At 42.0% G+C, this 22,161-nt stretch overlaps 1 protein-coding gene across 1 annotated transcript in view; it reads right to left on the bottom strand.

Moving 5' to 3' along the window:
• The window catches only part of LOC150080917 (uncharacterized), a 408,289-nt gene that overhangs the window by 357,192 nt on the left and 28,936 nt on the right, over positions 1–22,161 (bottom strand). The window contains exon 2 of the mRNA XM_090380855.1: positions 15,620–15,709. Within this exon, the coding sequence (XP_090236981.1) occupies positions 15,620–15,709 (90 nt within the window). The remainder of the gene's footprint in view (positions 1–15,619; positions 15,710–22,161) is intronic.

The following is a 22,161-nucleotide window of genomic DNA, read 5'->3' as shown; positions in this document are numbered from 1 at the left end:
TCTGAGGTTACTCTCAAAATTATGGCTGAGGGTTTGCCTACCTGATTTGCTGCTTCTTTTAATATAACTGGATGGATTCCACTCCAGGCGCCTTTTTGTGTTTAGCTTCAACAATTTCTCTTCCACTTTACTTTCAGTTGTCACAAAATCATTTAGCTCCCCGCAGAATTACCAGTTCGTTGGCTTGCGTGGATTCATAGGAATTTGGCAGACACATAGACATTGTGGCCTAGCTCGCGGCATTTCCTCAGCATGGTCCTGTATTTTTCCAACAAATCGTCAGATCGTGTACGTTTAATGTCATTTGTCCCCACATGAATAATAATATTCTCTTTATCCCCCTTAAAATCTGACAATCTGTTGGTGACATCATTAATAACTGCTCCCGGCAGACATACCCTGGTTCTACTCCACCTATCCTTATTACAAAAAATATTCCCCGTTTCCCTGACAATGGAGTCTCCTAATAAAACAATGTCCTTTTTCACCAGAGTAGTTTGCACTTGGTTTTTCTGTTTTGAGGCCCGAATCGGGTGTGCATCACTTGTTAGATTGCATTGACATCAGAAGTTTTGAAACAGCAATCCAACCAAAGGAAAAGAAGAAAATAAATCTCGCAGATCATCCCATTTTGCATTCTTGTAATGCCAAACAATACGAGGTTGGGAATAGCCACGAGATAAAGGCTCCTTTGGAAAAAAGGCAATCACTAAGTTGTGATCTGAGGTGCCTAAAGGACCACTCACTTCGACCGTATACTTAGAAGGGTTGTTTGTGAGAAAAAGATCAAGCGTGTTGTCTGCATGGTTAGTATTGTCTGATATTCTGTAGGTAAATGAACAATCTGTGCAAGCTCATTAGTAATTGCAAAAGCCTCAGCATTTCGACCAGCTGGGTCGGTGTGACTAGAAAACGGAAGCCAGTTGGAGTCGAGAACATTAAAATCACCAAGGAAAATTACCTCACTGTTAGGAAAGTTGGACTGGAGAAAGTCAAGTTGCAAAGAGAGGAAGTCAAAGAGCTTCAAGTGATTAGTGAAGTTGGGAGAACGATAGAGACAACAGATGAATTTGACACAATGAGATAGTGAGATTTTAAGCCAGAGAAGATCGAAACGAGGAGATTCTAAATTACCAAGTCTCTGACAGGGAATATCGGAACGGACGTATGCACATGTACCACTTTTGAGGCGAAAGGAATCATACAGCGAATAATTTGGGCAACTGAGATGAGCAGTGGTCGAATCAACCGATAACTGAGATTCTGTCAGAAAAAGTACATGGGGTTTGGCAGACTGCAAGTGGAAATGGATATCGTTGAGATTAGAATTGAGACCACGTATATTTGTGAAAGGAACTAGGAAGTGTTTGGGAGGTTTAGATCTTTTCGCAGATAAGCTTACTCCATTAGTTTGAGAATTCATGGTGTATTCGATAGTAAGAAAAAGTGTGTGTGGGGGGGGGACATGCTGTATGAAGTAATGCAATTTTTCGATATGGCGTACGCATGGTAAGAATACATACCCAGATCCTTGACATAACGTGGCCTCGACAATGCCCCCCGCATACACACTACTCGGACTCCCAGCAGTCATTATCTGGCAGAGTAGAGGTAGCAAGATTATACACTAGCTGATCCGGAAGCCTCCTAAAGAGTTACTAATAAGTTCGGTCCGGTGTACTAACTAGCGGTCGGCCTGGGAATACCGTTTTAGAGCTGTACCCTCGAAATGCAAGGAAGATTGGATCTCGCCATGACGTTCATCATGACTTCAAAAGTCATCAGTCATACTGCATGATGGAAGAGATGGGGAAGGGTTAACCGGAACTTAGCTCTGGAGACTAAACATGGGTTCCACCACTTGAAGCCTCCAAGAAGCAAAGTGGTGGTATTGCACCGGTTGATGAGAGTCAACTACCACATAGCATTGCCTGGCAACACAGAGGGGTAGCATTCCTCGATGTGGTGTGGGCGCCACACCTCGACCCCTGCTTACGTTAGTTCACACCTGGGTGGACACCCACAGTGTGCATGTCCATGGAGTTTATACCCAGGGTTACTAACAGTCCCACCATCGTAAAGGTGCAAGCAGAGTATTTGGCTGTCAGAGACAGTCCGGACGTCGCCAAAATTGGGTCCACTTGACTTGAATTTCACCCGAATATCAGTTCCATCAGCGATTTAGACTCCAGGTATCAGGTACTGCTTGTCTGGCATATCTGAGAGAATGTCTGTGACAACCTCAAGGACCATTTTGAGCTGAGGAAGTCGAGAGCATATTCCAGGAAGTTTAGTGAGTTGTTAAAATCAGCAGAAGGGGAACAATACAGGGACAGCAGGAATAATCAACGTGTGGCATTTGTGATCTGCACACAAGTGGCAAACTGATTGGAGAGGCCATGTATTACGAGGACATCGAAATCCTTGTTTAGAACGACGATGCATGTCTTTGGATCCTCCACGATAGGCTGGATGACTTGAGTGTGCATTGAGAAGCCGGTGAGTTTGGATGTGTGGTTGGAATGGTTTTTAGCAGCATAAGGCACCTGGATTGCAATCACATCCACTGCATGCAACTCAGCAGCCAGACGAATTTTTTTTTTTTTTTTTTTTGTAGTTGTTGGCGCATCAGCTTCTGTGGCCATAATGCGCCTCCCAAGGTTTTTGCAGTACTTTGATCCAAGCCCGAGGCGGGATTCGAACCCGCGACCTTTGGGTTGCTAGGCAGGCACTTTACCCACCCGGCTAGCCCGGTCGGCAGCCAGACGAATCTCATCGCCAACGGCACTAGACCTGTGCCCATTGATTTCCATGACTTTGAGGCATTGGTGGCTGGGTGTGTCCATTGGAGGAAAGAGAGTATTCCTGGGAGACCGTTCTCTTGTTCTGGTAGGAATGGGATTGGGGCTATTCAACAGCAGTCATTAGCCGTACGAGTTCTAGAGCCTTCTGATGTTACGGGCATACTGTATCCCAGACTGAGTGGTTATCGGGGCGGCGGTGCCTCTTGCAATTGACACAGCTGGGCTCCTCCTCACAGTACGGACACTCAGCATGTACATGACCACTTCGGGCACAGTGATCACAAAATGGGGAATCATGGGTACAGCTCTGGGAGGTGTGCCAATATCCAAGGCAGAGGAAGCATTTCATAACTATTGTGAACGAGCTGAATCTGTGGGTGTAGCAGCCTAAGTAATTTCGATCTGAAGAGAGCATGTACTTAAAGATTAGTGGACTGACGCTGATTACTCTACGTTCAGTAGCACTACACTTAGATTTGGTTCTGAATCTAAAGGTATTCTCTGTCTTCACTTCATCCCAAGTAAACCCGTAGTCTACTAGGTTCTTATGGAACAGTTCTTCTAGCACCTCTTCGTTTATCAGTTCCTTAGGCGTGTCATACACTATGATTGATGGATTGGATTGTTTTGGGAGAGCTATGGCGACTCCAGCTCCACAGCTGGGGTCGCCATAGCTCCGCCACAGAGAGAACTGGCTGAAATGGACCTCAGCTCCTCTTGGGTAGCTGTCTCCAGCAGCACTTCTTTATTTCTGATCGGCTGGAGGGACTTAACCTTTAGGTTCTTATATTCCATTCTAATGGTATTCTGTATCAACCCTTTCACCCCGCTACTTGTTCTTAATTCCGAGTTTTCGCTCGCTCGTAGAAGGAGATGCTGTTGTCTTTTCTGCAGGCTGGGGCTGTAGGGTCCTCATTTCCACATGGGTGGAAGACCTAGGTATGCCAGATCCAGCATAGGATGTGGTTCCAATGGGAAGTTCAGAGGTGGTGGTATCCTTGGCAGCTATACATTCATGGTCGGTAGAGGCTGGAAGTTTAGTAAAGGTGTTGATCACTTCCTCCAGCACTGTGGTTTTTGATCTGAGCTCATCGTTTATGGCTTTTAGCCTTTCATGGTCTGTCAGCAACTCAATTGTTATGGACTGCAGGCTGGACCAAAGTTTCTGGATGTGGTTCCCAGCTACTGCAGCTACTTTCTGAAATCTATTTGAGTCGTTGTTTAAGAATGCAATTAGATGTCCGTGGAGCAGTGAGATTATTTGGTATAGGGACACTGGCCCAATCATGGGTCCCCTGTCAATTTCACTGCTGGATGGTGGAATTCCTAATCTTGTAGAGGGTTTTAGCCCAGCTGCAATGGCATTTGCAAGGGCTGTTGGAGTTTGAACTTGTAGTGCTTTTGGCTTCCAGTTGAGGAGCATGAGCTATGGGAAGAGCAGCGGCTGCAGATGCAGCAGCTGTGGCAGATGGAGAAGCTGTAGCAGGAACGGTGGCAATGGGCGATGCTGAGGCCATGGCCCCTTTGGATTCCGAATCACGAGGAAACGTATCATCCGGACCTTGATCAATCACCAAGGGTTTGTCATACCCCTCATCCTGCACTGCTTGTTCCGCACAAAATGTGGCCCAGGCCACCTTTGCTTCCTTGCACTTATTATTATTATCTTTCTTTTTCTCTTTCTTTTTCTTTATTGACAGATAACCACTGTTCACTGGGATCTTAGGAGTAGTGGTCTGTGGAGGGGGCCTTCCTGAATCAGGTTCCTCCTCACTTGGGGAACTGGAACTTTCTCTTGCACTCATTTAAAACAGTTGTCACATCTCAGTATGAAAATAAGGAGTATACAGGGTGTTTCAGTTAAACGTTTCAGAACTTCTAAGAGGGGTAGACTACATCCTGACAACTCGAAATCATATAGCAATGTGGGTTCGGAAATGCTTTCCTGAAGCGGTGTTCTACACAAAAGCACCATAAAGAAAAGAGACCGTAAGTGAGAAATGGTTTTAATAATACATGAAAAGAAGCAAAAGGTACATGGATTAAAGTAAGTGTTCAAAGTTTCTTCCACGGGCTACAATGCACGCCTCACATCTCCGACGCATGGACATCCGAACATTCTGGAATACTCCAGGCAGCGTGTCCAGACACAGCAACCGGAGGATTATGCACCTCGTATTGCTTTCGCACAGTGGTACCTTGTAAAATGTGCTACAAATCCCCTTTTTCCTGCTGAAGTGTTGTTTTTCGATGAGACATCCTTCACAAGGGAAGGAATTTTCAACACGCATAACGACCATATCTGGGCGGTCGAGAACCCGCATGCAATACGACGTCGTGCAGCACAGATTCGATTTTCGGTCAATGTATGGGCCGGTATTATGGGAGATCACCTCATCGGACCTTACCTGTTACCGTGTCGTCTAACCGGACCTATCTACTTGATCTTTCTGCAGCAAGTATTGCCACAACTTTTGAGAGATGAACAGATTTCTGCATCGACGCAACAGACACTGTGGTTCCAACACGATGGAGCCCCTGCCCATTATAGCGGAGATGTTCGTAACTACCTGGATGTCACATTTGGTCAACAGTGGATCGGACGTGGTGGTCCCGTGCGTTGGCCTGCTCGGTCACCCGACCTAGCATGTCTTGATTTTTATTTCTGGGGTCATATGAAATCGCTAGTTTATGACACCCCTGTTGACAATGCTGAGGAGCTGGTTGCAAGAGTCGCAGTAGCTGCCGAAGAAATTCGAAATTCGCCTGGAGTATTCCAGAATGTTCGGATGTCCATGCGTCGGAGATGTGGGGCGTGCATTGTAGCCCGTGGAAGAAACTTCGAACACTTACTTTAATCCATGTACCTTTTGCTTCTTTTCATGTATTATTAAAACGATTTCTCACTTACGGTCTCTTTTCTTCATGGTGCTTCTGTGTACAACACCGCTTCAGGAAAGCATTTCCGACCCCACATTGCTATATGATTTCGAGTTGTCAGGATGTACCCTACCCCTCTTAAAAGTTCTGAAACGTTTAACTGAAACACCCTGTATAGCCAAAAGATTAGCATTAGCATTAGCATTAGCATTAGTAGAGGCATTTGATGTAAGAAAGCAAGCTTATGCAGCATCAGCCAAAAAAAAAAAAAAAAAAAACCACTTCCACTTCATCCCTCTGTTCGTTCGAAATACCTGTCCAGCTGAGCCTTAAACTTATTTAGGCTATCAACTTCCACGACAAGGGATGGAAGTCTGTTCCACCAACCAACCACCCGCTGGCTAAAGGCAAATTTCCGCACGTCTATCCTACATCTGTCTTTCCTCAATTTGAATTTATGCCCTCTCAGGTGATTATTCTGAGCGAGAGGAAGAATCCCATCAGCATTGAGCATGCTCAAACCATTCAAGGCTTTATACACCTCTATCAGATCACCTCGCTGGTGCCTAGTCTCCAGACACTGTAATTTGCAAAACTTAAGCCTTTCTTCGTAAGAGCACCCCTTTGTTCCATTCACTTATTTAGCATAGATTATCAAGCAATGGTTATACTTTAGTCCTACCAAAATCTACCAATTTTTCCAAGAGGCACTACTGAAGCCGCCAGGAGTGTAGCGAATTTGCATATTCAAATTAATGTTCAGGGCCATAACTAATCTAAATAAGCACAACCTAACACACAGCACAGTTAGTTCACTATATAAAACAGTTCAACACGCAATCAAATTAATAAATGTTAATCCCTGCTAGAGTGTAGGAAATTGTTCCCGAAAAATGCATTGGAAACAAGGTCGCTGCGATTGACAGAATAAACTGTTGTGTTCCGTTAATTAATCGCCTTCAAATCGGAATGTCACCACGACCCCAAGTAAGGGGTCGTGGTGACATTCGTGGTGACATGATATTAGCAGGGAGGTAGGATGACACTTTTAACACCTGCAAAAGTAAGTATTTTTATTAAGTATTTAAGTGTAGTTGTTGCGGACCCCAGGGTTTCCCCCATTAGCCTCTTTTATACTCCTTGTAGTGAGGCTTTCGCCATAACCGGTCATGTGTGTGTAATGTTTGGTGTGTGTAAATTTTGTGCTCTGTTCTGCTGTCATCGTGACGGGTGCCTGGCATCTTACCAAAAGTCCCATCCTGGTATCAGAATCAGCAAACAGAGAAAGCTCCTCAAGACATTATTTTCTTCGTTGAGGAAAGAGTCCAAATATCATGGATCAAGTTTCGCCCCATCAAACTATTAATAGGGAAAGATTCATCATTAACAAATATACTGTAAGTACAATGTACAATCAATATCAAGTCTTAGTTGGCTTCAACAGTTTACCAAACAATACGTCCAAAAGGATAATCCACTGGAGTAGCATTACCAAGGAACAAAACGTAGAATCTTCAGAGGCAGTAGAAATCCAGTAGTTCTAATATATAGTATAACAATAACATTGTTACCATCCAATGCAAGTAATCACTGTGAGAACTCGTAGTTAAAGTTACTTTTCTGTACACCAACCCTGAGGTACAAAGAGTCACAAGAACAACAGTCTATCTTGGGTTAAATGATCGAAGTTCATCTCTCCTTTTGAAGACACGTGTAACAAATGTATTAAGAGCATTAAATGCAGCCTGAGATCGAACAAGTAAAGGTTTATTTTCACTAGTGAAGTGTCCTGCAGTAAGTTGAAGTTCTTTTCTATAGTACAAATAGTAGTGACAGTCAAATAAGATATGATCCGCGTTCTCTCTTCAGCTCCACACAGATAAAGTGCAGTAGGAGACAGTCCTAGTTTAAACAGTTTACTATTAATGCTGCCATGACCCGACAGCAGGAATGTGAAGTGCAATCCTGGAGAAAACCATAAAAATTCTTTCTTCTTGAACTCTCTAACTAAAGGTAAAGATTCTCTCATTACACTACCAAGATCTGAGGTATTCCAATCTCTTTGCCACTTTTCAATGTAGGCGGAACGCAGTCTTTTCCTTTCAGAAGCCAAAGAAGCACTCAAATCAAGCTGCACACATCCAAGGAAACGGCGTGCTATCTTTTCATGGTAATTCATGTATCTGTATTGGATCTCATTATACACTTGTAGTTTTCCCAACAGAACCTGTAAAGCCACAGTAGATGTAGTCCAACATGCTCTAGACATCATCAGGAGGGCAGCACGCTGGGCCTGTAACAACTATTTAATCACAGCACACTTAGTAGCTCTATAGCCCAAGCACCAGTACCATATGTAACAACAGACAAAAAGACACAACTGTAATATTGTCTGATGACCTCTCAGACCCCACTCCTTTCTGGTTACTAATCGTAATCTTGCTAGAATTGATTTATATTTTTCCTTTATGTACCTTACACGAGGCAGAAAACGTAAGGTGTCATCAAGATATATGCTAAATTCTTAGTTGTGGAATTATACTTAATGGACTGCCCTCGATACTTGATAAGTGGAGGGCGCTCCCTATCTAGCTTACCCTTCAGCAACATCTGAGATGTTTTAGACGTTGAGACGTGGAGTTTGTGTATTTCAGACCAAGTGGAAAGTTCCTGCAGTACGTGATTGGCCGGAACTTCCAAAGATATCCTTGCGTTTCCCTGCACAAGAATGGTAATGTCATCAGCATATGCAATCATGGTGATGGCTTCAACTTTTCTGTTAAGCCAAGAGTCCAATACAAGATTCCAACACAGGCGCCCCAATATTGACCCCTGTGGACATCCTTGTGCAACATTCCTGGGGACATGTACAGATCCACTGTTTCGACGTTTATGGAACGATGTGAGAAATAGCTTGACAAAAGATTGTATATTGCTCTTGACACTTCGGCCTCCCGGGACCTCTCCAGGACACTTTCCCACCAAAGGGTGTCAAAGGCCGCTTTGAAGTCCACAAAGAGGCCTAGCAAATATTTAGCTGTAGTCTCCGCCTGTGATGCTTGAAGAGAAGCAATTGCATCCTCCGTACCCTTGCCACGTGTAAATCCATATTGCACTGGAGACAGAAGTCTTTTATTAGTGTAAGCAATCAAATCACGTCCAGCAATAACTTTCTCAAGTGCCTTGCCCAAAACAGAGAGAGAGCAAGGCAATAGACCTGTAAGGGGATGGATCAGACTCAGGCTTTTCTGATTTTTTTAGTAAGATCTTCAAATAAGCAATCTTGCCCTACGAAAAACGCCCTGCAAAAGGCAAGAGTTAAACAAAGCAAGGATAATAGCTAGAACAATCTTCTAAACCCGTTTAATCACATCAACCTCCAAGCCGTCATTATCCGGGCATTTTCCAGAGCGCATTGATTTGATTGCAGAGTCAATCTCCTCTATTGAGAGAGGGGATTCATCAGGAGAACCGGTATAGGTAGAGTTATTCAGCTTGATTTCTCCCTGCGTGGGATGAACACAATCCTCATTATAACCTGATGGATAATAACATCAAGGATCCTATTAATAGCGGGTGCCCAAGACAAAGTATCCCGATCATCTGCCGCTCTGACCGAAGCAAATACCTCTCCAGGCGGAACCTTGTTGTTCAACAGCTTATCGATAAGTCCCCAGGGATCAGCTTTTCCCTGAGTACTCAACAAGTTTTCCCAAGAGGCTTTCTTCTATTTAGAAATCTTCTGATGATATTTCCTTCTTGCCTGTTTATACCTATTCTGCAGCACAGTTATCTCTAGGGAAGAACGAGATCTATCTATTTTCGCTCTTTGATACTCTCGCCTTGTTTGCCTGGTCAACGATTTCAACTGAAGTAGAACAGGGGACCACCAGGGTACATAATAAGGTTTCCTTTTTCTATAATGCATTGACATTTTACAAGCTGTTACGATTTTCGCTTGTAAAAAATCCACCTGATCATCGACAGGTAGAGATTTCATAGAGTTCAGCTGCTCCTGTGTAAAAGACTCCCTAAGGTAGCCATCAAAGATCTGCCATTTTGCATTTTTCGTATAAAATCTATGGACATCTGTAGAATCCAATCTTGATCGCATGGCATCACTTCCAAGATGAAATGTTATGACATTGTGGTCACTAGTCGACCAGCGTGTATGCAAATTCCAATTGCTGAGTCTGGGGAGCAACACTTGCAGTTGCCAGAGTGACATCAATATACGAATTACCTAATGGCGTCACACAAGTTGGAGGATGGCCTGATGTGTTTAAGATAGTTAATAGATGAGACAGAATAATATCTTCCAACAATTCACATTTTTCATTTGTATGAGTACTGTTCCAGAGCGTAGATATTAGCATCCATCATTATGATGACGTGTTTGTCGTTAAGTGATCGCAAGCAAAGTTGTGTCAAGATAACCTACAAAAGGCTGTATAAAAGCCCCATACTGAGAACACTGACAGTACAGGGAAACTACATAAATCTGACCAAACCAATCTTCCAAACAAACACACACAGAATGTGTAGTACAAAGACCAGAAATTTTTGAAACGGTTAAGGCTGGGTCCAAAATGGCAATTGCAGCCCAGATTCTGCACTGAGCATTTCCGCCTGTAGTGGGATTAGACTGGATAATGCGATAACGGATGGGAAGCCCCTTATAAGAATAAGGCTCCTGTAGGGCAAGAACCTGGATTGAGTGCTCCTGAATGATCGTAGTCAGATCATTTGTTACTGCTTTACACCGCGGACAATTTAATTTTAAAAATTTAAGATTTAAATTTTGTATAGTTCCTGAATCGTTACTTGTAGGTGTTCTATTATGCATAAAAGGTCTTGGAACGAATCGTTTCAATGGCTTTTAAATATTCTTGGCATTTGAGTCCTTAAAAGAATGTGACAGTTTCTTTTTCTTTTCCTACAATTTGGACACTCGGACGGTTTATCTTTTTTCGGGCAATCAGCTAGATTATGCCCTATATTTCGACAATGCCCACATGTTTGTGATTCTTGAGTACATACTCTTGCTGAATGACCATATCCCAGGCATTTAAAACACCTGGGAACAATTATGTAATCTTTAACTCTATGAGATGTCCATCCCAAATAAATCCTACATGCTGTTAAAAAAATCTTACGGACTGCACCTGTAACTTCAAGAATCCAGTTCACACCGATTCTTGTTAGGTTTAGGCTTCGTTGAGAATCGTGGTTTAACCTGATCACTAATCTCCTCGAGTGTAAAACCAAGGTCCTTCAAATTCTTTTGGTAGATATCCTCTAGTATTTCATCAATCTTGACATCTTTATGAATATCGTATATCACCACATTTGGGAGAAATTTCCTAGGAGTTTCAGGCTTAAGCCCACATTCTTGTAATCTAGTACAGTTTTTAATTTTTTCCAAGTCTTCAGATGTTGCTGTCTCAATCAAAACTCCATTTGCCCGAATTTTACGCATTATAACATCTTTAATACCAGTAGACAACTTAGTTTTTATTTATTGTCTGACCTCCTCACTAGTTGTCAAGGTACTGTCCTCCTGAGCCTTTATTAAGATCACATGATGCTGCTGTGATGGCTTAGTAGCTACTGCTTGTTTAGTTGCAACACTATAAGCCGAATATGTACAGCTGTGCTGCCTGAGCATAAGACATAGAAGGCAAGGCAGATGAAGAATGAGAATCCGCAGATCTGTTGTTAAGTCTCCTGTAGTTTATTCTACTGGAACTTTTTTTCTTCCAGTTTGGCATTTAAACGTTCATTTTCTATTATTACATTGGTAAGAATCTGCTCCATGGCAGACCATGTATCCTGGATCTCCCTTGTGACTTGTTTGGTTAATCTACCCCCATCTGAAATAGCAGATAGAGCAGACCTCAGTGTAAACTCTTGTTCCATATGGTCACAAATATTTAAACTGGATTGAAATTGGTCAGCAATCTGAATAGATTCATCAAGTGATGGAGAATCAGGGTTCTCAGACAATCTCACAGAGACCTTATCAACAGCTGGTGGTAGGTCTTTAGGATAAAGTCTTTGTAATTCTATTCTGGGTTCGTTACGAATAGAGGAATTAACTGACGTCACTGAAACACTTTCATCAACAGTCTTTGAAGAGGTTGGTAAAGGAGGAAAGACACCTCCAGATTTATCCAAATGTTCTGGAACCATGGTGATTCAATAATATTATAATTTAGATTTTTTTCCCCGGTATTTTCTGCATGATAAATGGCCAAATTATGAATTTTGAATTGGTTAGGCTTAATAACCAAGCCAACGAATATTTTAGATAGAGTCACAAGTTTAAAAGCAATTTTGTGAAAGCCCTCTTCTATGGTTGCACTATCAGTCTTAGTGTACAATATATACTTTAATATTATATATTATTATTTTCAATAGTATTTCTTCAACTGTAGTTTAATCTATAGAATCACAAATCCAGGTGGCACTGAAACTCAATATGGCCGCAGTCAATTTTCCCTCCAAAAACCTTAGAAGGAAGACGCCATTGCTGCCATTAAACCAGTGTATTTTATTTTGTATTTACGATATTAAATACAGTTTTTTTTTTTCAATTTTGATGACAAAAACTTAATTAAACCAAAGGCAGTATGTCTCTAAGATGAAGAACATTTTCGTCTTCTCAACTATTCTAAATTTATCACTTTCACAGCAAACTAGTTGTCGTTACCAACCCATGAAGAAAAATAATTCTATCTCACAGTAACAGTTAGCCATACAAATACTTGTGAAAATGGCTGCATAATGTATTCCTATGGACATAGTAACTACATGTAAGTCTATAGAGAGCAATTTTTCGTTTTGACAGTTTTCAAAACACGTTGATATCTAGACAACCCCTTGGGCAATCTAGGTGTATCTTATGTTTACATACTCACCAGACATTCCTGGTTAGGATGACACCAATATCCACAAGTAAATCCAAATATAACCGCACTAATAAACCAAAATATCAGGAACACTACATGTGCACCAGGCAACGCCACCATATTGTTTCTAACACCTGCAAAAATAGGAATGTTTGTCCTTGTGTTTCTCCACCGTTAGACTATAAAGCCTTTGTAGCTGAGAACTATTTGACCTTGTGTCACATTGCAGCGGACAGAGTATCTTAACGCATATACACATCATACAGGAAAATTTTAAAATAAAAGGTTACCTGATGACAACCTGCGTAATATAAGTTGAAGGACGAGAAGAACATCTAATAAGGCATCTATTAGTATAAGTTTAGATTTGATAAACGGAAAGAAACTATCTAAATTTTAAAAAAAGTTGAATAGCATACAAATCACTTATCTACACACTACACTAGCAAGCGCATTCAAAGCGATTTGTAGAAGGAAAAAAAAAAATTGTTCAAATTTCAAATTTCCGCCACCAGGGGGAAAACGGCGCTGCACAAAAGTAAAAGTTGTCATTTACTTCAAGACACGCTGCTTACACAAATGACATCCTGTTAGATAAAATCAGAAAGGCCGACGCCACCGTCAATAACCATTATGGCTCTTACAAAAAAGGAACGTGCTCTTTAGTAAAACTGTTATAAAGAAATCTGAAGCGACCGGGGAGTTAGGTGTAATTCTAGGCAGGGAACTGGACGACCACGTATCGGAACGGAGCTAGTGAACTAGAGCTAGTGAAGTGTCGATGGCAATAGTCAGAATGCGAAACACTACCAGTCAGTAGTGCCTGAATTTTATGCTAGTTCCCATACAAGGTTCACGTAGTGCAAGAACTAAAGTTTTGTGATCAGCAACAACGAATAGACTTTGCTCTACGATTTCTGGCTCGTATGGAACTTGACGAGACATGGACTAGAATGATCTTGTGGTCTGATGAGGCACATTTCACTCTTTAATGGGCTGTAAATGCACAAAACTGCCGAATATGGGGAACTTCTCGTCCATTTGCTATGCATGAAATATCGCTACAAAGTCCATACATTACAGTATGGTGTGGATTCACAGCAGAGTTTATAATCGGATCATTTTTCTTTGAAGAGTCTACACCTCATTCCCCCACCTCTCGTAAGGTGTACGGTAACTAGTGCACGGTACTGCGCTCTTCTAAGAGATTCCCGCTCTGCAAGAAAGGCAATGCTTGGAGACCGTAGTGTTCGTGCAAGATGGTGCCCTTCCCCACGTTGGTCGACAAGTGACAGGACTGCTCCGTTCAACATTCGGAAATGATCGAATAATTTCCAAAGACTGTCCGCAGTTCTGGCCAGCCCGATCAGCAGATCCCTGTGATTTCTGGCTATGGGGATACCTAAAATGCAGAGTTTATCGTGGCGGCATACAGACGCTTGTCGATTTGAAAGCAAGCATTAAACAGCATGTAGCCAACATCCCCAACGAGATGCTACGCGAAACTGTGTCGCACGCAGTCCGACAGAATGTCATCTCAAGTGAAGGAAAGCACATAGAACAATATCTGTAGATTTCTAAGTTTTGATATTAAAATCTAATCCTAAGTTAAGAATTCCGTCTAATGCTTACGGTGCTAATTTTCCCCTGGTGGTGAAAATTTGAAGTATTTTTTTTTCTTCTACAAATCGCTTCCCCATACCCTAAATGACATACCCACCGATTTTCACAGCGCTATCTCTAACTGTTTTGACACTAGGGTTTCCTGAATAGCAAAAGATATTTTATAATCATCCGGTACTAGGTGAAAATCAATAAAAGATGGATTTGTTGGGAGGATGGTTTTGCGTTATATTGTATCTCCTGTCATACCCGTTCACAGTCGACCGTGAGCTAGTTAAAGATGTCGAATATATGATATAGGCACATCCTCTGGAGAGACTTGAGGCAGGTTCCTCCTATGAATAACGGCAAGACGCTGCTTCATAGAATTCTGCGTGGGTTAGATGACTGAGTGGGCATTTCTAGAATATTTCTACCACAGAGGGTACTTCCATCCTATGGGAGATAAACCTTGTCAGAGTGATGACGTTAGTCTTTATGGGTAACATTTGCCAGGGATGATACGATCCTGCGAAAGCATACAGGATACTTTTTTGGTGTGGTAAAGAGACTTCCCAAGGAGCGATTTATGCCAACGGAAGATCCAGAACTCGATATCTAGGAGACATTTAAGACGGATCGTTGGTACTGAGATCGACATTATAGAGGCATCTGGGAATACTGGAATACACATATGACAATGTACTGCGTGATGAGTTATGGGTGTTAAATTCCAGGAAGCTCCTGTTTGGCTTTCCAAAATAAATATGATCTTTATTGTAAGGCGCAAAGCAGGTACTCTGACTTTACAAAACCCTTCACGGCACTAAGCTAGGACGAAAGTTTAAGGTGGTGTATGGAATAAATGATTTCATCCCAACAAGAATAATTTCACTGACACGATCTGAGCAAAGATTGACACTAGAATATTTAAAACAGTAATCCAACTAAGGAAAAGAAGAATAGAAATCTTGCGGATCATTCCAGTTTCCTGTTGGCTGTGGCAAGATGCTTTTCGAAGTTTAAGCATTTGTTGAGTCACGGGAGTAAATGAACATCTTGAGGTCATTTGCATAGGAAATGAAATCCCTAGGCAGTCCCTATAAATGGGGTCAAGAGCAGCAACAAAGAGAAAGATGGCCAGTACTTTACTCTGGAATAAAGTACCGCCTCTGTTTAGGTAATGCTGATGTATATTATTTTGCATTGTCCAAACATTCACATTTCTTCTTTTCTGTTGTAAATATTGAAGGTACTTGAAAAGACATTCTGGAGAGTTGCCGTTTATTTTGAAATGTTCGTACTATAGGCAAAAGAACACGTTTCACCTGTAGAAAAGCCAAAAAAAAAGACAAAAACAAAAAAAATCATATAGAACTTATCAGTAAATCAGATAACAACTGGTGGTATCATATATCTTACCTGTTCTCATGATGAATTCTGCTCTAGATGCTGTCCATTGGCCATCTGGAAAGTCAGCGAGAACCCTAAAAGTAATATTTCCATGAGAAGCTACTCAAGAAAGATTCAATAATTTCATATATCTTATATTATGAAAACATATACTAAATAGAAAATACAACTACTAAAGAAACGGAAAGTCAATACAAGTAATCTAAAACGCTTAAAATGGAAATATACACAGAATGTAATAAGAGACAAAAAAAATTTCCAGTCGTTGTTTAGATATCAAGTGTAATATAAAGACTTACGCAAAATTGATGTGGCTACGTCACATCGCCTGACAGAATAGCATGTTAAATATACACACAACAGCAGGTTTCATGATTTCATTACTATCCAAAGCGAAATCGTCATCACAATAAATAAATAAAGTTTAAGATTTATGAATTTATTATAACATCTTAAATCTTTAAATAAATTCATGGTCTGTAAAGCAAGTCTGCTGTAAACCGGAGAGAAAAGTGCCGATCCGAAAACTTTTCTTTGCTGGATCGTTTGTGTTCAATTAGAGAAACTATTAACTTTGTCTGGGAGACAGAATTACTATAGCAACAGCGCAACGATTGGGGAATAATTATTTCGGTCTTTTGCCTTAATTTTCGTCTTATTTTATTTTCGAAGCAGGCAAATTTGTTCCACTATTCAACTTTCGCAATAAGCGATGCTCATCTAACAGTTAATGTCGTCTGCTATGGCGCCATTAAGGAAAACTTTTAAAAAATGTATGGTGGGTTTTAAAGAACAGAAAATTTTACTGCATGATTTTAGAGTTACTCCGTCGATGTCACCCTAAACAATGAGAGAGCCTCTCCACGAGCTAAATACCTCCCAAGAGACGAAGGTAAATGGATCTTTCCAGTGTGGCAAAGTAGTTCTGGTTTGCTCTCCAGTGGGTTAATCTTCTAAAGTGGCTTTTGGTCCAGATTACCTGCGCTCTTCCCTTCATAAAAATAGGGCAAAACAAGGAAAAGCAATTTGAGGGAAGAGACATCTGAAGTCTAAAGAGTTTGCATACCTTTTGTAAATTGCCTACAAGCTCTCGACACAACGTTAAGCTGGTAGCGATCATTAGGGGCTATAAACAATAAAAGAAGGGAAGTTTGCGCGATCAGTAGTTGATGAAAGGATCAACCAATTCATGAAAGAGAAGGTATCAACTTCAAAGGTAATGTTCCCAGATCATCATGATTGCAACATATTGCTGTAGTCATATCCCTTCTCATATGAAATGAATACGAGATTTTTGTAGAACCACAGGCGAAGAAGGTTTTGTAAAACCTTCGACTGTAGTTTTAAAGTTACAATTGCTTAGAGTTACAGCGAATAATTAGCCCTGTATCTTCTATTTATCGCAGGTAACCAGTCGATTACGTTGCTGAACGCCACGTAGAAAAACGCATAAGTTCAATGCCACATCGTCAGCTGAAGTTGGGAATTAAATATCGGGCAAATTAACAGCAACTTGCTGTTTCAACAAATTTTTGACTCAAAAATACGTTTTTAATATTTTTATGAACAAAACTCATATTAGTGACAAATGGGCCTGGAGTACTGGGGTCCATAGTTTAACAAATAGATATTTATTTAAAGTATACCCAGTATAAAATAAAATAAAATAAAATATTTCAGTAGCTTTCGGAACTCGTGTCCCTTCGTCAACTGACAAATTTGAATACATTACAAGCAAAGTGTGGCACGTTACTCATTCGTCATTGTTGTAGCACGGACGTGTGCTGCCTTGCGCCAGTGATCATCCATCAATAAAACGGTTGTCTCCAGGATTGGATGTATACGCATGCCTTTCTGGCGATTTAATGCCTTAGGGTTGTTCATTATGTTTAGTGACTCTAGCCATAGGCGGTGGCGAAAGTGTCGCGCGTGGTCCACTATCTCAAAGTCGCGCTTGGGGTCAAGATCGTGGTTGGTAGCCCAAAAATGTTCTGCAAGCGCGGACTGGTCAGTTTCGGCAAGCCGGATTGCTCTGTCGTGTTCCGTGAGGCGATCCTGGAGACGTCTCGATGTCTCACCTACGTAGCAACTGTTACAGGCCCTACAGGTGATACGGTACACTACATTGCTGCGTAAGACAGGTGTGACAGGGGTCTTCACACTGGAGACAAGTGAACGTAGGTTCCTACCTGGTAATTGTACACATTTGATGTTGTAACTTCTCAGGATCTTCGAGATACGTCCTGACACTCCTGGATAGTACGGAATGTAGGCGGATGATATGCCGACTTGCTTCGGAGGTCTTGGGTTGGAAGTAAGTTCTTGTGCCTGTAACAAGCATCTGTTTAGTACATGGGATGGATAACCGCATCTGGTTAGGTCCGCCTTCACACGGGAGATCTCGTTACGTCTAATTGTGTCGGTGCTGGAATGGCTCCAGGCCCTGGAGAACAGGGTGCGGGCAGTGCTATTGAGATGGCTTGGAGCGTGGCCGGACCCGTAGTTGGTGAATTGACCGCACCACATGGGTTTGCGGTATACTGAGGTCTCTAGATGTGGGCCTACGCGATGCACTAGCACGTCCAGAAACGGGAGCGAACCGTCCACCTCCGATTCTACGGTAAACTTGATGAAATTGGATAGAGAGTTGAGGTATTCTAGTAGTACGGTTTCAGAACCACGTGGTATTATGGTAAAAATATCGTCGACATATCTACACCACGTTGTAATAGGTGTAGGTGGGTTCTGGTGTATCTGCTTCTCCAGATCTTCCATGGCGATGTTAGCTACTACGGAACCGACAGGGGCACCCATAGCAGTGCCATGTACTTGTTTGTAGAGTGAGTCTTCAAAGGTGAAGATGCTGCTAGAGAGGCATAGGTTGAGGGCGGTACAGATGTCATCAGTGGATAGTGACGTCCTGGATTGGAGGCTTAAGTCGCTCTCAAGGAGCCTTCTGGCGCAGTGCACGGCCTGTTGGACGGGAATCGAGGTGAATAAAGAAACCACGTCAAATGATGCCATGACAGAGTTATCAGGGATTGAAATGTCCTTAATGGTGTTAATGAATTCACTGCTGTTTTTAACTGTGTGAGACGTATTACCTATAAGAGGCGAGAGGAGGCTCGCGATGTGTTTGGACAGTTCATACGTTGGGGCACTGCAGCAAGACACTATAGGTCTGAGAGGAATACCCGGTTTATGGATCTTTGGTAATCCGTAGAATTGCGGTAGTTGGCAGCCAGTAGCACGCAGAAGATGGTGAGTCGCGGTCGGGATCTATAAGAAAAGACAACTCCATCGTTGTACTTCCTGCGGATAAAGGGCGCCGGACTGTTGTGCTGGACCGATCAGCCTACCGAGAGAAAGCCTTGGCCCTATTACTCGATCCTAACGTATATGAACCTCTACCTGATCCTCCCGTTAAAGTCTTGAAACGTCTGGAAGCAAATGTTAATAAACTTGTCCACGCATGGCTTAAAGATAAGAAGATCCCGACCGCGACTCACCATCTTCTGCGTGCTACTGGCTGCCAACTACCGCAATTCTACGGATTACCAAAGATCCATAAACCGGGTATTCCTCCCAGACCTATAGTGTCTTGCTGCAGTGCCCCAACGTATGAACTGTCCAAACACATCGCGAGCCTCCTCTCGCCTCTTATAGGTAATACGTCTCACACAGTTAAAAACAGCAGTGAATTCATTAACACCATTAAGGACATTTCAATCCCTGATAACTCTGTCATGGCATCATTTGACGTGGTTTCTTTATTCACCTCGATTCCCGTCCAACAGGCCGTGCACTGCGCCAGAAGGCTCCTTGAGAGCGACTTAAGCCTCCAATCCAGGACGTCACTATCCACTGATGACATCTGTACCGCCCTCAACCTATGCCTCTCTAGCAGCATCTTCACCTTTGAAGACTCACTCTACAAACAAGTACATGGCACTGCTATGGGTGCCCCTGTCAGTTCCGTAGTAGCTAACATCGCCATGGAAGATCTGGAGAAGCAGATACACCAGAACCCACCTACACCTATTACAACGTGGTGTAGATATGTCGACGATATTTTTACCATAATACCACGTGGTTCTGAAACCGTACTACTAGAATACCTCAACTCTCTATCCAATTTCATCAAGTTTACCGTAGAATCAGAGGTGGACGGTTCGCTCCCGTTTCTGGACGTGCTAGTGCATCGCGTAGGCCCACATCTAGAGACCTCAGTATACCGCAAACCCATGTGGTGCGGTCAATTCACCAACTACGGGTCCGACCACGCTCCAAGCCATCTCAATAGCACTGCCCGCACCCTGTTCTCCGGGGCCTGGAGCCATTCCAGCACCGACACAATTAGACGTAACGAGATCTCCCGTGTGAAGGCGGACCTAACCAGATGCGGTTATCCATCCCATGTACTAAACAGATGCTTGTTACAGGCACAAGAACTTACTTCCAACCCAAGACCTCCGAAGCAAGTCGGCATATCATCCGCCTACATTCCGTACTATCCAGGAGTGTCAGGACGTATCTCGAAGATCCTGAGAAGTTACAACATCAAATGTGTACAATTACCAGGTAGGAACCTACGTTCACTTGTCTCCAGTGTGAAGACCCCTGTCACACCTGTCTTACGCAGCAATGTAGTGTACCGTATCACCTGTAGGGCCTGTAACAGTTGCTACGTAGGTGAGACATCGAGACGTCTCCAGGATCGCCTCACGGAACACGACAGAGCAATCCGGCTTGCCGAAACTGACCAGTCCGCGCTTGCAGAACATTTTTGGGCTACCAACCACGATCTTGACCCCAAGCGCGACTTTGAGATAGTGGACCACGCGCGACACTTTCGCCACCGCCTATGGCTAGAGTCACTAAACATAATGAACAACCCTAAGGCATTAAATCGCCAGAAAGGCATGCGTATACATCCAATCCTGGAGACAACCGTTTTATTGATGGATGATCACTGGCGCAAGGCAGCACACGTCCGTGCTACAACAATGACGAATGAGTAACGTGCCACACTTTGCTTGTAATGTATTCAAATTTGTCAGTTGACGAAGGGACACGAGTTCCGAAAGCTACTGAAATATTTTATTTTATTTTATTTTATACTGGGTATACTTTAAATAAATATCTATTTGTTAAAACTCATATTCTTAAGGTGACATTGAAGAAAATATCCACTTCGACAAAAAAGTAATAAATCAGACATTACTGAACAATTAATGGCGGTTTTTAAAAGAGGTTTTATTACTGACCATAATATTTTGTCGGATATCCAAGAGAATGATGTATACAACTTTACAATACCTGTGCATAGAGCACACGAGGTTTAATGTTTCTTGCGGCATTTCACAACACTATACTCTAATTATTACCTACATCGACTCATAAGCACTCAACGGGGGTTTTCTTTTTTCATTTAACCTTTCTTTTTAATTGCATCCATAGATTTTCTATGTGGTCAAATTCGCTGAATTACTAGACCAAATTCATGTTTTAACATTTTTAGATAATAAAATATTTCCTTAACTCATTTCGTCGAGCGAAATTAATTCTCTATTCTTAAACCTCTCTCTTTCTGAGGGTATCATTTGAGAAGAAAGAACGTTTTCGTATATTTGAATACTTTGAAGCGGTGTGGAAAGTTCTTTGACTATCAAAGAGTTAATTACATATCTGTAGCACCAGAATTTAATAAAATAAATAAATTTTCTGTTCATACTCCGGAACGACCATACAGGGTCAGTGGACTTTACAAAATAGAAAAAAATACAAGAACATCACCGTATTTAGTAGCCACGTCAGTTAGAATCACAGTTTATTCAAACGCGTATACTACTCTGCCACCTCGTTTGACCACTCGGCTACAGCATGGGCAAACGAATGATGTCTCGTAATTTAAGTCACGAGACATATGTCCATTATGTCCTTTCTTTCTTTCTTCGTAGCTGAGATAGTTGATCTCAAGCGAGAGCTGCATGATTTTCGCTTCCAGAAACACAGGCAGCCGACTATGAAATACGCACAATTTGTGCCACATCGACGATTGTGCTACATATAAATAATAATTTGGTTTCTATTCTCCCAGTCTTTCGCAAAGTAATTTAACAAGTGGGTCAGCGAGCATTGCTGTGACTGACGCGCCTTTAACTCTACTGAGGTTAAAATCTCATCAATCACAATGAGCAGTACAAAATAATTTTAATTATTTTTTTTACTGTCCATTTCAGAACATCCCGCCATAAAATGAGAACTGAGAACTAGCAGAACGAGCACGAACATACTGAAAGAACATGAGTAACGTAAAGTTGACTATTTCTTCTTCTGAATGATTGAAGAAGAATGTTCCATCATTCTTAATAAGAGAATTTCAGAATTTTACTTCGGTATAATGAATTGTACAGGATTGATTCAAGGTTAAAAAAATCTATATAAATAGCTGCGACAGTGTCACCGAGAGATTCACCATGGAAACCTCGCCAGCTGACGTTTCTTCAGCGCACATGCTCTGTTTTTGGCAAAGTTATGTCTGAATAGCA

Source organism: Mastigoproctus giganteus, chromosome 9, assembly GCF_048544385.1.
Source record: "Mastigoproctus giganteus isolate SK-2022 chromosome 9, ASM4854438v1, whole genome shotgun sequence".
NCBI lineage: Eukaryota > Metazoa > Arthropoda > Arachnida > Uropygi > Thelyphonidae > Mastigoproctus > Mastigoproctus giganteus.
Note: the sequence above shows the minus strand (reverse complement) of the source record. Positions and strands in the feature narration are given on the sequence as shown.